At 39.2% G+C, this 17539-nt stretch overlaps 1 protein-coding gene across 1 annotated transcript in view; it reads right to left on the bottom strand.

Moving 5' to 3' along the window:
- Window positions 1–17539, bottom strand: part of HDAC8 (histone deacetylase 8) — a 165067-nt gene that overhangs the window by 83203 nt on the left and 64325 nt on the right. The window contains exons 8-9 of the mRNA XM_039841665.1: window positions 13360–13532; window positions 10988–11082 (exon numbers count right to left, since the gene is read on the bottom strand). Coding sequence (XP_039697599.1) covers window positions 10988–11082; window positions 13360–13532 — 268 coding nt within the window. The remainder of the gene's footprint in view (window positions 1–10987; window positions 11083–13359; window positions 13533–17539) is intronic.

The following is a 17539-nucleotide window of genomic DNA, read 5'->3' as shown; positions in this document are numbered from 1 at the left end:
CCGGCTGATAATTTTCCAAATTCTATCCCAAACTGCAACTCACAGATTCGAGAACTCAGGGAATCCCAAGTAGGATAAACACAAAAGTAAAGTGAGGCACATCGTGGTCAAAGTTCCAAAAACCAAACATAAATTTATAAAGGCAGCTAGACTAAAAATTAAAAAAATATATATTATATACAAGGAAACAATGATTAAAAACAAGACTGACTCTCCATCAGAAATGATGGAGACCAGAATAAGAAAAGTCGAACTAGAATTTATGTCCAGCAAAAATATCGTCCAAGAATGTAGGCAGAAAAAAACATTGAAAGCAGATGAGTAAAGGGCTTCTGCTTCTGGCTATGAGGAGAAAGAGAATGTGAAATTATTTTCTCTTGGGAACAACTGGAAAATTGACCAAATATAGGAAATGTGTTTTCAGACAGTGGACAATATGCAACACAACATAGTGATCTGAGAGAAAAAATACAAATAGGGTAAGAAGTATCATCACCCAGCTTTCTGCCTGAAGGTAATCCCTGGAGTGCAGTGCAGGGATAGGGGCAATCCAAACGGGGCCTGGCAGTCTCTAAGTAGAAGAGACAGGGACTGGCATTCAGAAAGGCCAAGGTAGTTAGAAATTGTGGGGCAGAGACAAGCCAAAAAAAGTACTAGAAATATGCATAGAGGTCCCCTTTTCTTTCTTTTCTTTTTGTTTGTTTGTTTGTTTGTTTGTTTTATTAATACCAATATGAACCTGTTTGTTTGTTTGTTTGTTTTATTAATACCAATATGAACCTGTACAGGGTAAAACTTCACAAAGATAGTCTAGAAAAATTTTCAGGGAAAAGATTACTGAGGAGCTGCAAGATCAACAATTCCTAGATAAATGAGGTATCAGTAGACACTTCAGAGGGACAGTGCCTTTAAAATGGGCTAAATTAGCCCAAGAGCAAAGACTACTCAAGACCTACTGTAAATGAGCTTAAAAGGATCAAACTGATGTACAAAACTTGTCTATCAGAAAAAGTAGATTTCTCTCTAAATTAATACAACAAAATCAAACACTCGACAATGTAAAGCTCAAAATTTTGGCTATCTAATTAAAAAATTACAAAACATACAAGGAAGCAGGAAAATGTGATCTATAACTTAGAGAAAAATCAGTCAACAGAAACAGATTCAGAAACGACAGAGATAATAGAACAGACAAAGATCTTAAAACAGCTATTAGAAACGTGCTCAATATGTTCGAAGATGTAAAGAAAATATGAACACAATGACAAGAGAAATGAACATTTATTTTCCTGGTTATCTTTTTTAAAAAGATTTTATGTAATTGGAAGATATTTTGAAAAACAGACATTCTAGATACGAAAAATACAGTATTTGAAAGGAAAATTTCACTGGATGGGATTAACAGCAGTTATAAACTGCAGAATAAAAGATTAATAAACTTAAAGGCAAAGCAATAGAAACTCTCCAACATGAATCACAGAGAGAAATAAAAGACTAAAAAATTTTTAAGTGTTGCGGTGACATATAGGATAATAAAACTGGTCTACCCTAGGTTTGACTAGAATTAGAAGGAGAGAAAAGAAAGGGTAGACAAGAAATAATAGCTGAACTATTTCCAAATTTGACGCAAACAATAAACCCTAGGATCCTAGAAGCTCAATAAATCCCAAAAAGGATAAACACAAAGAAAACCACACCAGGGCACACTGTAATCAAGCTGCTGAAAACTTGTCACAAAGGGCACCGATTATACGAAGGAACAAAGATAAGATTGTTAACAGACTTCTCAAGAGGACATACACAAGCCAGAAAACAACAGAATGATATTTTTAAAGTTCTGAAAGAAAAAAATGATCACCCTAGAACTCTGTACCCAGTGAAACTATCCTTCAAACATTAAGACAAAATAAAGACTTTTCAAACAAAAGCTGAATCTGTTGCTAGCAGACCTACATTGTTAAAAAATTACCTGAAGTTCTTTAGGCAGAATGTAACTTTTACCAGATGGAAACTTGGATTTGTACAGAAGATTGGAAAATACTGGAGAAGGTAAATATATAGATAAATATAAAAGATATTTTCTTATTCAACTTTTAATTTCTTTAAATGATGATTTAGGGCCATATCGGGCCAGTGGTGGCTGCGTATGTGCTGACTGCGAAGACGTGCCACTGAAGGTCACGGAGGAGTGAGACAGGCTATCAGCCTGGTGGCAGAGTAAGTAGACCGATGCAGTCCAGACAAAAGGTGGCACAGTCCATCTGGGGAGATAGAGGGTGTGGTCCAGAGCTGTTCAGAGCTGGTGCATTCTAGCCTGAGCATTGTATCCTTTGGCTGGTATGGGTAGGTGTCTACCCTACCTGTACCCCCTGTTGAGGCCCATAGAGTAGGTGCCCCTACTATGAGACCTCCTGCCTGGTTGGGCTCTGGATCTTCTCTTCCATCCGTTCCTTTAAGTTCCTTAGTTTTTCCCTCTGAAGAACTGGCACCATAACCCATGCCTGGACTCCCTAACCACAACAGACATGTGGAAAATGGATCTTTGGTTATACCTGACTTAATCTCTGTGACTTTATTAGTTTTGAAATCCCATAATTTTACTTCCACCTAGATAGAAACAGAATGAATTGTGACTTAATAAAGGGACATTAGGAGACTTGCTTTCTCAAATCAGAGCTGCAACATCTATGTTTAAAGAAGCTGAAAAAGATGAATCTGAAATATGAGTGAAGGCTCTGACTCATGGAAGGAAGACATTTACTTCAGAGACGGGGTAAAACGTAAGTAAGAACCAAAAATATGATTAAAATTAGCTTTATATATGTCATTAATTTACCTTATAGTGTCTTATGCACAGAATATTTTCATAGTTCCAAAATAATTCACTATTTAAGTGGTGGCATCATTTTCAGACCATTCATTCAAAGTTAAAGGGAAATCGAATATTTTAAGTATACACATGATGAGCTTATCAAAACCCCAAAATTGTTAGAGCTTTTCAAACTAGAAATGAAAAAGTCACTGAAGCATCTTATGCATAAGTTATTGCATTGCATGGGTTGGAGAAATGCACATAATAGCTTAGAGACCAATAAAGCCTTGGACAGTTGACATTGCTCAATGCCTACTGCATGAAAAGTCAGTAAAATAACTCACAGTACTGCCTCTTTTCAATGACACAGTAACTTGTTTATTTAAACAGTTAGCTCTAAACATGAAGGCTTAGTTGTGGTCTCGTTTGCAGAATTGTACTTTCCCTTTACAAACAGATAAGTCCACAGATGTGGCTGGACTTGCTGTTTTGCTTGTATTCATGCGGTATCGGCACCAACTATCTTTGAAGAAAATCTTTTTTATGTCAATGGTTGGCAACAAACACAAGTCATACAAAAATACCGAAAGTGCTGAATAACTTGTTTGAATCTCATGGTTTATCCTTGAGCAACTTTGTTTATATTTTCACAGAGGCGCAAATGCAGAGGTGGATAGAACAGCTGGCACTATGGTACACGTGAAGGCAGCAGCGCCAAGGTATATCAGCAGTTATTTTATTCTTTACTGTCATGTACTCACAGTAAAAAAAAAAATCAATTTTACTTAAGAATGTCCTTGGTGAAGCACTAAAAATGATTAAATCTTAATCCTGGATTTAATATTGTGTGACAAAACAGGAGGTATGAAGAAAGTGCTTCTGTTATAAACTATACTATGGTGGTTGTCTGGAGGAAAAGCACATTTGTGATTAAGCTGTGGCTTAACTAGCCACTTTTCATGGAACACCATTTTTGCTACAAAGAACAACTGATGGAAAAACCATGATTAAATACTTGGATATTGAGCAGATATTTTCTGAAAAATGAAGTGAGCCTATCGCTTTTAGGGTAAACAACTGACGTTGTTGCCAATGATAATATTCATGTTTTTGAGTGAAAATTAGAATTTTGAAAAACTTCATTCTGCCAGTGTAAGCTTGACAGCATCCCAAAAGTTAAGCCTCGTTCCACCTGAGATCGATGGGGATACCAGCCAATGGGATTTTTTGATATTGTATAAAATGTTTCAACATCTGTAATATGTGCATAACTCAATATTTTCCAAATAATCGATATGTATAAGATGACTGAATTTTAATGTAACAATAAAAAGTTCATTGATATGGTTTCAGATTCCACCAGCATTAACCTTTAAGAAACCACCATTTGCAGAGTTTTTGTATAGTATTGAAGAAAGAATATCCATAATTATCAGCAGAGGTTATTAAAGTACTTGTCCCTTTTCCAACTATGTATTAATGTAAGGCTGAATTTTCTTCATATACTTTAACAAAAACAACATCAAAATACATTGAATGTAGAAGCACGTATGAGAAACCAACTGTCATCTATTAAGCCAAATGTTACAGATGTGACAAATGTATAGCGATGCCATTCTTTTCATAAAATTTATTTTTGTCTTGGGTATACGGTTATTTGTGCTAACGTGTACTGAACTTAGTATTCTTATTTTAAATGAATTAATATTTTTAAAATGTAAAAAAATAGAATCGACTGCTTAAAGCAAGACAGTAACAATGTATCATAGGGTTTATAACATATGCAAAAGTAAACTCTATGACTACAATAGCACAAAGGAAGGAAAGTGGAAAAATGGAAGAACATTACCATAAGGGTGCCATATTATACATGAAGGAGGGTAATACTATTTGAAGGTAGGCTATAAGTTAAAAATGCATACTGTAAATCTCAGAGCAACCACAGAAAAAGCAAAACAAGAGTTATAACTCATGAACAAAGAAAGGAGATAAATGAAATCCTAAAAAAATATTTACTTAATTCAAAAGAAGGCAGGAAAATAGAAAGGAACAAAGAACAGATGAGACACAAAATGAAAAGGAAGATGGATTTAAACATAAACATATAAATAATTTAAACATAAGTGGTGTAGATACCCCCAACAAAAAGGCAGAGATTGTCAAACTGGATAAAAAATCATGCCCCGACCACATGCTATCTGTAAGAAATCCAATTTAAATATGAAGATACAAATAGGTTAAAGTAAAAGAACAGAAAAAGATATACCGCACAAATAATCATAAGGATACAGGTGTGACAATATGAAAATCAAACAAATAAAGGAACAGTACCAGAGATAAAGAAGGACATTTCATAAAAATAAAGGGGTCAATTCATCAAGAACATATAACAACCCTAAATATGTATACAATAAGAAAGCTTCAAAAATACATGAAACCAAAGCCGACACGACTGAAAAGAAAAACAGCCAAATCCAAAATCGTGGTCAGAGATTTCAACTCTCTCAGTAGTTGACAGAACAAGCAGACAGAAAATCAGGAATATAGAAGACATGAATAACACTCCTAACCAACCTGATCTAATTCATGATACAAAATGTTATCCAATAATAGCAAAATACACATTCTTTGCAAATTGCACACGAAACATTCACCGAATTAGATCCTACATTATTAGGTCATAAAACAAATTTCAACATATATTAAAGTACTGAAATCATGCAAAGTATGCTACCTGAGCACAACAAAAATAAATTAGAATTAATATAAATAGAAAAACATCTGAAAAGTCTTCAAATATTTAGAACTCAAATTTTAAAGTCCCACACCTCTAAATAACCTTATTGGTCAAAGAAGAAAATCAGACGATATTTATTTTGAAACAAATGAAAATGAAAACAATATATCAGAATTAGTGGGATGCAGCTAAAGCAGTGCTTAGACAGACATTTATAGCATAAAGTGCTTATATTAGAGAAGAAGAAATGTTTAAAATCAATGAACTAAGTGTCTATCATAAGAAACTAGAAAAAGAACTAAAAATCAATACAAAGTAGAAAGGAGGACACAACAGATAAATGAGTGGAAATAATGAAATAGAAGAGAAAAATAAAGTCTAAAGTAAAAGCTGGTTCTTTGAAGAAAATAAACTACAGTTCAATACAACTGATGAACCACGAGCTAAAACAATCAAGAAAAAAAGACCGAAATCAGCAATACTAGGAATGAAAGAGAGGATATCACTACAACTCCTATAGATCTTAAAAGAATAATAAGGGAATATTATGAGTAAATTGGCAAATTCCTTGAAGACAAATTATCAATGTGGAAATGAGAAGAAATAGAAACTCTGAATAGCCATATAACTAGTAAAGAAATAGAATTCGTAATTAATAACCTTCCCATGTAGAAAACTCCAGGCTCAAATGTTTCCACTGGTGAATTCTAACAAACATTTATGTAGGACGTAAGTATCAATTTTACGTGAACTCTTTCAGAAAATAGAAGAGGCCAGGGTACTCCTCAAGTCATTTTATAAGATCGGCATTGCCCTGATATCAAAACTAGACAAAGACATTACAAGAAAAGGAAACAACAGGTCAACATCTGTTACCACCATAGACAAAAAAACTTCCTTGACAAATATTCAGCAAACTAAATCCAGCAATATATAAAAAATAATAATATACCATGACCAAGTAGGATTTATTCCAGGAATGCAAGGTTAGTTTAACATTAAAATAAAATAACAACTACTGTAATGTACTGTATTAATAGAATAAGAGGACACTGTAAGATCATTTCAATAGATGAAAAAAAAAGCATTTAACAAAATCTGACACTCATTTGTGAGAAAAATTCTCAGCAAATTAAGAATAGAAGAGAACTTTCTCAACCCAATACAGGACATTTACAGGGGGGAAAAAACCCTACAGCTAACGTCACACTTTAGAGTGAAAGATTAAGTGCTTTCCCCCGAGATTGGGAACAAGACAAGGATTTTCGATCTCATCAGTTCAATTCGACATTGCATTGGAGGTCCCAACCCATGTAATAAGGCAAGAAAAAGAAATAAAAGGCATGAATAAGTAAAAAGGAATAAGTAAAACTCTCTTTATTCACAGATGACATGTTTGTATACATGGAACATGCTAAGGAATCTACAAAAAAGCTACCAGTGCTAATGAGTTTTGCAATGTCACATTATTGAAGATAAACATAAAAAATCAATTGTATTTCTATATTCTAGCTATAAACATTTGGAGATTAAAATTTAAAAGTCCCATTTATAACATCAAAATCATGAAATACTTAGGGATAAAATTAACAAAATTTGCTGAAAAGCATAAATTAAAATTTGAAATAAAAGACTTAAGTATGGAAAAGTATAGCAAATTCACAAATTGAAAGATTAAATATTGTTAAGATGTTATTTCTCACCAAATCAATCTATAGTTTCATTGTAATCTACAGATTGAGCTGTAGGACTGTTTTACACTAGCAGCATATAGTTGTATGTAAATCAACTTAATCATTTTTCAGTGGCTACATATATTCCATCATGAGAATGAGGCAGAGTTTATCCAACCAGTCCATCAAAAGTGGCTGGCTAAGTATTTCTTGTTCACTAAATTGTTTATAAATGTACCTGATGATTCAGGTATATACGTATACCTGACATATCTGTATATATGTATCCATATATGTATATATAAGTACAAATACAACTGCCTTACCCTATGTTAGATCATAGGATCCAAACAGTATAACTGTACTATAGAATGTTCTTATATCTAATAGTCCATAAGCCTTATTACACGGAGTGGGTGATTTGCTGAATTAGCCATGTACTGGTCTTTTTATGGGACTGCCTCCTTATTCTATGCATGGCTGGCCAACATGGTTCTCCCGTTCTTGAGCTAGGACTAACTCCCTGATCACCGGCTTTATGGCATCACTAGTTTTGTATCTCATGAGGGTGATGACTGAAATCTCACCACTAATCACTTCTAATATTTGTGCTGGGCTTGCCTTCCCAACTCCCCTCCCTTCATTGACAACCCAGTGTTTTCTCATGGATACATCTGTTTCCTACAGCTGGTATCCACCTGGTACTTCTTGCAAAGGACGGGTAGTTGCTACTGGGGTTAAACTGTTTCCAGAAAAAGGCGAGATTACGCATCCACTCCATCCTTCCATCTTGAAAACAGAAGTTTTCCAACATGAATGTTGAGATATAGATTATTCAAGCACTCATTCATTCAGTTGTTCATTCAATGAATGAAAACCAACTAGGTGGATAGTTAATGCTGCTAAGAATTGGGGGTGGGGAGGACTGCAGAGAACCCAAACACAGATGACCAAATGAATGGTACAGACCAGAAGTGTTATAGGAGTGTATCTGAACCTTGTAACAGAGAAAAAGTGTAAGCAAGCTCTTTAGTATAGCATTCAAGTGGCTTCATAATCTAGTTCTAATTTCTATTCAAGCCTAATCCCTCCCATTCTCTCTCATAAACCCTAGGTTCTACTACCGTCTCAAACTTCTCACCAGCTCCACGAGGCACCATTTCCTTTCCCATCTCTGTTTCCTTGGCCTAGAAAGCCTCTCCCACTTCTTCAGCTGGCAAACGCCCAATTAGCCTCCAAGATTCAGTTCAAAGTCTTGATGAAACATTTCCTCTATGCTCCTCATCTGTCCTGGATTCGAACACATTATTCTGTCGCCTTTATTAGACGATGAGGTTTTTGAGGGCACTGGGTTTATCTTCTTGGTCATTGTATCTCTGAACCCAGGTCTGAATAGGGTCTGGCAAGTAGTGGGGGCCCAGTGAATAGTTGTTAAATGAAGGGACAAATGAACACGAAGGAAGAGCTGAAAGGCTCTGGGTATATTTAGGTAAAGGATCTCTAAAGGCATAAGGCTGGAAGTAGGACCTAGGAAGATGGTATGCTGAGATGTGAGGGCGGGGAGGTACTTGGAAGAGGAAGAGGATTATTATTCCAGGAGACAGAAGAACAAAAGCCCAGGACTGAGGAGGGAAGACAGTGAGGGGGTCAGCTGACTGCTGCACTGTCTTGACCCTGTCACCGACTAGACTTCTCAGTTATATTTTCAGCTCCTAGAGGGCAGGGTATTTTGTACACTCCTTTGTATCCTGTTTATGTTTGATGTGCATCTCCATGGTCAGTGTTCCGACTGTCTTGTGCTTCTTATTCTGCTCTGTAGCAGAATGATTTGTGTACCTACATATTCTCCCAGCGCTTATACCACCCTCCTTCTTGGCTGCTTGAGGTAGGGGATGAGGTCTCGGTGTCTCTGCGTCTCCCAAGACACCTACCACAGTGCTTGGCACACGATGGGTGCTCAGTAAATATTTTGATCTACCATTTATTGATCTGATTAGAGAGGACCACAGGCATATTTGTGTGCAACTGCGTATTGTGGCACAAAACTTATATATGCCTTCACACTGCATAGTCTACTTTTGACAATTTTTATTAAAATATTATCTTATTGTACCTGGAAGACTGTCATTTCAATTTTCTTCTTTGTTCTTTCTTAGATGACTCACATCTCTAATACCAGAAGGACAGAAGGGATTCAAAAAGGCTTTGGACAAACTTATGAGCGACAAAGTCATAAATGTCTGGGCATAAGAAGTCGTCAAGAGCACGCAAAGGGGAAGGAGAAAATTTGCATTTCAAAAGTGCCTATTATGTGCCAAGAAGTGTACGTTAGGTACTTGACGTACGTATATCTCATTTAATCTGGCAGCATATGTCACTGTAAATACAGGACACGCCTATAAGGCCAAGCCCACGTTCACTGAGGCAAACGGCCTCCCCAGGTACCAGAGGCGATATTCACCTTTATTAAATTTTTATCAACCGTTAAGACGAAGGAATCTATGGATTTGCATCGTTTCCTAGGAACTCCTTTTTGACATAACTTGATCAGTTTTTGAAGTCTCAGTGCTTTAAATTCCAATGCAATCTGAGATACTCCCACAGCAATAACAGCGATTGCATTTGTTCACAAATGTAATTTGTTCGCTTACCCTTCTATTTCATAAAGCTTCCAAATACTGCATAAAGGTAAGTCAGGAAAAGAGACTTCTATTAACCCTGACACCAGCGAATTGTCTCGAATTATAGTTTGCCTTCTCTTTGTATTCTAGACACATCGAGTAGGTTTTCTGAGATACATATTATACCTCATCCATGGATAGAAGAAAATTGGAAGGAAATTAGTTTGAGTTGTTTCTAAATTTTAAAAAATAATAGTAACTTTCAAAAACATAACGCTCCCTAGTGTACATCCTCCGCATCTGGCAGGAATGGAAACGTTACAAGCCGAGTGAGAGTGGGGGCAGGTACTGCTTCATTACTCTAAGTCACACCGTCGGAGGCCTGTGGCTCCACATCCTGACCTGTGATAGCGTACTTCCTGCCAGGTGTGGGTTGGCGGAAGGGGAGGGGGCACACCTCCGGGTAAGGGATTACCAGCACGCTCACGGGTCCCAGACAGCTTTCTAGTCACCTGCTTTGGGAAAACTAGAACAGACATCTTGGCTTTGGAAAACATCCAGCCCATCTCATGTGATCAAAGCAAATGGCGAGTTCGAACGGCACGCTTCACGTTTCAGATGGTCCTGCCCCAAGCTCCGTGCGCCGCGAATCTCTGCACAAACACCAGGCCCGTCTCTGTGCTGATCACCTGCTTCTTAAATTTTACGTTCGGCAGAGCAAACGAGAGACCAGAACTACCACCAAGGAACACAGGTGCGACACACTGCTTATGGGACTTTCTAAAGATAGACGGGAACCCCGCTCACACATTTCGCAAACTGCCCCTTCTTCTGTGAGGCTAGGGGATGAAAATATGCACATATTCCAAAGAGTTCTTTGTGTGAACAGGTGACCCCTTCCCACAGTCTGTGTAATTAATTGAGAAATTAAAGTTAGTTGGCCTTTGAGATCTCTCGTAAAAAAAGGCAGAAGGTCTTGGATATTTTGGAACAAGAGTCCACTATTCTGCCAAGACAGTGTGTTATTGTTATTGGAGTGTCTCTCAACAAAACGGTATTGAGTGGCGAGGACGTGATTTTGATTAGGTGGAATGACTCAGCTCTTCCCCTTAAAGAAGAGAGGACTTGTCAGAGCCTTACTTACCTCATGATCCGGGATCTCTGAGGACAGCGTTTTCCCTAGGATGACCCCGGTCAAGTATGTCCAGCACCGAGCCGTGTTGGCGAGGTTATAGCCTCCTATCTCCACCAAGAATTGTGAAGTTAGGAAAGAACAGTCACAAAACAGCAGGAGAGGGAAGGGGGTGAGGAAGGAGAGAAAAATGTTTTAATAAAAGGGCTAAAGGGACAACTCCAACTCGCAGAACTTCACCCAAACAACCCTTTATGATATTTTTTCAACCGCCCAGTCAGAGCTTGCCCAGTGCGGAACTGAGAACTCCAAGGCCCTACAAAGGTTAAAAAGGTCCTCGTCTCTGAAGAAATATGCTCCCTAGGATTCTAAGCCCCTTGGATCCAGCAAGAGTCATTGGCAAGACCGGATCTTGCCGGAACCTGGATCTCTTGAGGCGACCTACCCGACGTGACAGCTTGCACGATGCACTTTGCGACACTTCTAAAAAATGTGATTTGTACGTGAAAGCTATTGGCAGATGTAGTCCTAGATACGTCTAGGAAAGAGAAAAGGAAAATGCTGACAGAAACAGAGTTTCTTCTTTTAACATCAGCATTCCTTTTCTCTGCAAAACAGAATGGGACGAGGAAAACACTGCTGAGTGACGCTCTGACCCATCTCGTCAGGTCCTGTCACAGTCGCCCAGGAGCCATATTATACTGGCTAATAATCAGCACGTTTTTGTTCTGAATAGATGCATTCTGCCATGCAAGCAGAAGAACGCTGGCCTTTAGCTAAATTCCAAGAGGGTAAGGATAAAATGGAGTGATCTCCTAACCTCGATGCAGCCTGAGGGAAGTAGTCTCTGGTCTATTTTAGGACGACCATATAATTTATCATCCAAACCGGTATGCTTTTAAGAGTAAAGAGATACTATCAACAATTACACTGGGATGACATGTATAAGCTGGGACTCATGGCCACCCTTTTCTTAAGCCTTTCTATTCCTTGAAAGATCGGGGATGCTGGGGCTTCTGGAATGTGTCTTTTACACCTCAATAAGGTCTACTGAAGCTTGGGGATGTGGCCATCTTCACGAATTGTCTCTGTGTTGTTGGAGGCTGAGAGTTTAAGTGAAGTAGTACAGGTGTTACTTTAAACGCTCCTGATGTAGAAAATATGAATTTATAAGATCGACTGACTGGGAGTGATTATTTGATTTCAAAAGTGAGTCACTATAGGTTTTAAGTAATGAGCTCTCTCTGGTGTACATACAATATGATTTGATTTGCACAAATTCCATTCACGCACAGGCATTTTCAAGAATACACATATTGCAAAAGCCAAAACTTTGGGCCGAGAAAGCAAAGAGGCTTTGAAAATGCTAAGTAAAGGTTGTAGCCTCAAACAAAAGTCGAATTCACAGATGTATGTTGTGGAAAAGGCCTTTGCTTTCCTCCCCTAGCTGTACCTGTATCATAATCACTATCGTTAGTGCCATCAAGGAAAGTAATATGTCACACAGTACTTATCAATTTTATCTTTTCCCCGAGTTAAAGTTAGTACATTTCTTTCCAGCTTTTCATAAGAGGTTGTCTCTTGGGAGCGCCTTTAATTTTGATCCCTCTACAGTCTGCAGCTGCCACGGACCAGGCTTGTGCCTTTGTACTGAACGCTCACTCGTTTTCATCAGGTCTTCCCACGATCTCCCCTAATTTTGGTTTTCACAACAGGTTGACAAAACAAGTTCTTAGCTGTCCCATGATACATACATTTTAAGTTCGATCGACTTGACCATATTACTTTAACACATCAATCCATTCATTCAATAAAATAAAGATTGTGCCAGCTACATAGACAGAAGATTCTAAGCAAGGCATCTCTTGAACAGACTCAGCTTTCTGTTGCTTAAGTAATACAGAGCATCAGTACACACTGAAGGCAAGGATGTCCAGTTGACTCTTTAGATCTCTTGATTTGACTTTATTGCAACGAATCCATGTTCTTTTTTTTGTGGGGAATGTGAATTCCTGAAATTGGCTTAGGTTTGATTAATTCATGTGTTTACTACATATATTGAGGAGGGTTAGAATTTTAGCAGTATGTTTCCAAAACATGACTATTAGAACTGAGAATTGGAGACTACGCTGAGAGGAGATGGATCCGAGTCCCCTCGGGGTAACGTCCTCTATCCTTAATAAGATATGACGTCACCTTTAAGTCAAAGACCTTTGCTTCAGGAATGCCGAATCGTGAGGGTACAGAGTTCACTGACTTGGGCCTCTGGACCACAGGCAGGATGATATTATCCGATCTAAGAAAGTCAACTTTTCCTCAGTGTCAAGAGACCAAACATACAGGAAGGTCGACACATTCTCCCGGTGACCTTCCTTTGTACTCACCTCCTCCCAAAACGAGCGTTGCCAGTTGCCACTGAAGGACGTATCGCAGGCACTTGCCGATTCCCACGGGAGTCATGTTGAAGGAGCACATGGGGTCCCCGGCTATTGTATCGGCTCCCAGCTGTAAGACCACGGCTTTGGGATTAAAGGCTATGTACACCTCCTTTAGCACGCTGTGGAAAAGAGAAAGAACACAAGTGTCAGAGAAACATCTGTCAGCGTGGTCCAGGGGTGCCGATGGCGGTGCGGCCAGTTGGAGGTAGAGCTGAGTCAGCGAATAGTGCAGGGGGGAAAAAATCTGACTTGTCGACTCATCGAACTTTCCATCTAAAAAGGGTGGGTCGGGCTGTATGTAAATTACACCTCAAAAAGTGACTTACAAAAAAATCTCTCGCCACCTCTACCCTCATTAAGGACCGAATTTGTCCTTCCGTGTTAGAACTCAGACTTCCTTGAAAGTCACATTAATTTAACTTCAACGGCCACAGGACATAGCATACACAGTTACTCCATTTTACAGTCTGGGAAAATAAGACATATACATTGAATAGTTGTTATTTCTGATCATTTGAGACTGTCAACATACTTTGAGTTTATCACCTGGTTTTCAATAGGGGCTGGTGAAGAGAATTATATGCTTTGAAAGCATAAATGTTATCAGCTTAGTTTTTATTACGCTACAGGACTTCTGGGTTATGAAATGCAGCCCTCCCCAACTGTATGTAACCGGAGTATTACAGGGAAGGGAACCACAGCATGATCCAAAATTATAAATCTGAAAGCACCCTAAAGAACAAACTGCAGTGGCCAATAGTGAGCATAATTTGGGGTGGAATCATTCAATGCTATCAAGTCAACCTAACAGCTTTTTGCAAGTTAGACGTCTTATGAAAAGGAAGCTGTCAATGTGACAGATGACCTTAGTCAGACTTCCAGCGTCCCCATTAATTGAACAGTGACAATGTCCAGAACACATTCCTACGAGTTATAAGTCCCTGCTCTCAAGGGGCTTACAATCTAGTTCCCAGACAAAACATACACCAGTCCTCGAGGGCCTGAGTAACTCTCTCAGAGACGTATAAACAAGTGCAAATTAACATACTTCAGAGTTGAGAAAATGCAGAGTCAAAAAGTGATTAAAAACGCTGGGGTTAATAACCCCTTCATAATCAACATGTCAAATTATACCAGTGCAGCAAAAACAGAAAAATCCCAGATCCTTCTGAAACTGCAAAAAGAATTCAGGGACATAAAATGCCGATCTCCCAAATTCATACGTAACCAGGGCATTGAAACTATTGAAAAGCGCTCAGCTGCAGACACATTCTTGGACTCAAAAGACTGTTTTGTTTTGATTTCTCATCTGCGCAGACGAATATTGAGTGATTGTGGAGATTATAAGAATATTATAAAACTTACGACATATGCCCCGTAGTACAGGACTGCTCAGGCCTGCTCTCGCTTTCATGTGCTTATCTCCTGGGAGCAGAGGGCCGATAAGCCACCTGAATTGTTAGCCAGCATTTATTGAGCAGCTACACGTACAGAGCACCCCGTCAGCTGCTGCCAGGAGACACAGAGGAAGGAATGATCTTTGCTCTGAAAAGGTTTCTAGCCTAATGCGGAGGAGGGGACGGCGAGAAAGACTAACGTTTCCTCATCCATTCTTTCGCTCACTCCTCACGCATTAACTGAGTGCCCTCTGTGTGTCCAGCATATAACTGCACCAGTCGGTGCAGGAAGATGAAGATGGCTCAGAACAGAGGGGAAGACTGAGAATGACAGGTGAAGTATCAGAGATGACACGGAGGAGAGAGTAATCGGCTTGTCCAGAGGATGTTACAAAAGGCTCTTCTGGGGTAACGCTTCACTTAGGTCTTAAACGATGAGAAAACTACAATGAGCCACCTATCAAAATGGCTAAAATGAGAAAGACTAATAACATCAATTGCTGGTGAGGATGTGGAGAAACGAGGTCACACATACCTTATGGATGGGAATGTAAATTGGTATAGCCACTTTGAAAAATACTTTGGCTGTCCCTGTCAAAACTAAAAGTAGACTTATCATACAATCCAGAAATCGCACTCTTGGGCATTTATTCCAGAGGCATTAAGACTTGTTTTCATATAGGAAGTTGTACATAGATGTTCATAGCTTTATTTGTAACTCTCCAGACTCGAAACAACTCAGATGTACTTCAACGGGTGAATGGTTAAACACGCTGTGGTACGTACATGCCATTGGAATATTGCTCATTGACAAAAAGAAACCAACTATTGATACACGTAAAACAATCTAGATGAATCTCAAGGGTATTATGCTGGGTGAACAAGGCCAATCTCAACAGCTATACTGCACGATTCCACTTATATTGTATTTTCGAAAGAGGGATGGAGAACAGATTAGTGGTTGCCAGGGGTTAGGGATGGGTGTGGGTATAAGAGGGTTGTCTGACAGAGCCTCGTGGTGATGGTACAGTTCTGTATCTTGATTGTGGAGGTAGTTGTGGTTATGCAAAGTTACACTGAGTGATAAAATCCCGTAGAGCCACACACACACACACACACACACATACACACACACATAGCAGAACATGTATAACTGGTGAAAACTGTATAAGCTCTATGGATTATAACAATGTCAACTTCTTGATTTTGTTGTACTATAATCGTGCAAGATGTCAATACTGGAAGGGGCTAGAGGAAGGGTACATGGGACTTCCCTGCATATTTCTTTGCAACCTTCTGCAAATCTGATTGGCTAGAAATAAAAGTAAATAAAAAAGATTCGAAGTTTACAGGCATGTGGGGTGAAGGCAGGGGAGCTGGAAGCAGGGATGGGGATGGAGGTTGATGGTACGGGACTAGGCTCAGAGAAAAAGCACACACGCAAGAGCATGAAGGCTTGAAGCGGAATGGTGGGAGGGAGGCTAGCGAGGTCAGTGTGGCTTGGGGCACAAAGGCAGACATGCCAGCCAGGCTAACGAGTCAGGACTTTTACTTAAGGGGTATGAAACATCTCAAACATCGTATATGTGTGTGTACGCATGCACGCGCATTGGGGGCATGATTAGATTTATATTTTGAAAAGATACTCTGGCTATAGTGTAGGATACACTGAAGGTTATCAGGAGGCTTGTGCAAACATCCAGGCCAGTGGCAGCAAGGGTAGGGCGGAAGAGATGGGTTTAGGGGATAGTTCTATGGCGGAATTGATAGGGCAACACATATTGACACAAAAGCATAGGATATACACCTAACGTTCATGAGTGCCTGATGTCAGCAGAGAGGAAAGGCTACAGGAAGGCAGGTGTTTCTGGGATAGTTATTTTAATGATAGCCAGGAAAGGAAAAAGAGTCCCCAGGGAGTTCTGATGAGGGCACCGGAGGGGTAAAAGAAAATTTAATTAGAAGCTTTGAAAAAGGTAGAGTATTTTGTACATGGTATAAACGTCAAAGTGACTGGCAGCGAGGACAGCTTACAGAAGGCTACGGGATGGACACTCAAATTCAAGACTAGAAGTTTGCGTTTGGTTTGATGGTCAAGTGGGAGCCACTGGGAAAGTTCGAGATAGGTACTGATGTGGCTGAAAAATAATGCTTACGAGCTTTGATTTTTTTTTGCTGTCACGTGTAAGGCCAAGGGAGAAAGTCCGGACACAGAGGGATTAGCGAAAAGGGTATTAAAGAGCGCCAGGCACAAGAGCAACAGGAAGCAAGGTGAGCTAAATTTGGAAAAAAATGAGAGGGCTAGTGGCAGACTGGGTGGGGGGCGGGTGTCAAAGGGGAAAAAAACGCACAGTGCCTGTTCCTCCTGAATTCACAGGAGGGGAAAAGAAAAATGGGCATATTCCTTTGCCTGTTGCTATTCCCAAATCTAATATTCTCTGTCATCAATATCCCCTCTTTTGAGGTCAATGTCGTTTGCTTATACCACTCAAATATTATCAGGGTTCTTCCCTACATACCTACAATGTACTCTTTCACCTCCCTTGGGGATTTTAGCGCCTGCTTCACAATTTTTCTGCCTTTCTCTTTTGTTGTCGACATTCTTGGCAGTTCGATATTCATTCACTCACTCAAATCTTGATTCAAACACCGACTCTTCCCTATGCTAGGCACCACACATACAGAAAGAAGATCTAATTTTCTTCCTTCCTTCCTTCCTTCCTTCCTTC

Source organism: Pteropus medius, unplaced genomic scaffold, assembly GCF_902729225.1.
Source record: "Pteropus medius unplaced genomic scaffold, Ma_sr-lr_union100, whole genome shotgun sequence".
Classification (NCBI taxonomy): Eukaryota; Metazoa; Chordata; class Mammalia; order Chiroptera; family Pteropodidae; genus Pteropus; species Pteropus medius.
This window is presented reverse-complemented; position numbering and strand designations above follow the sequence as displayed.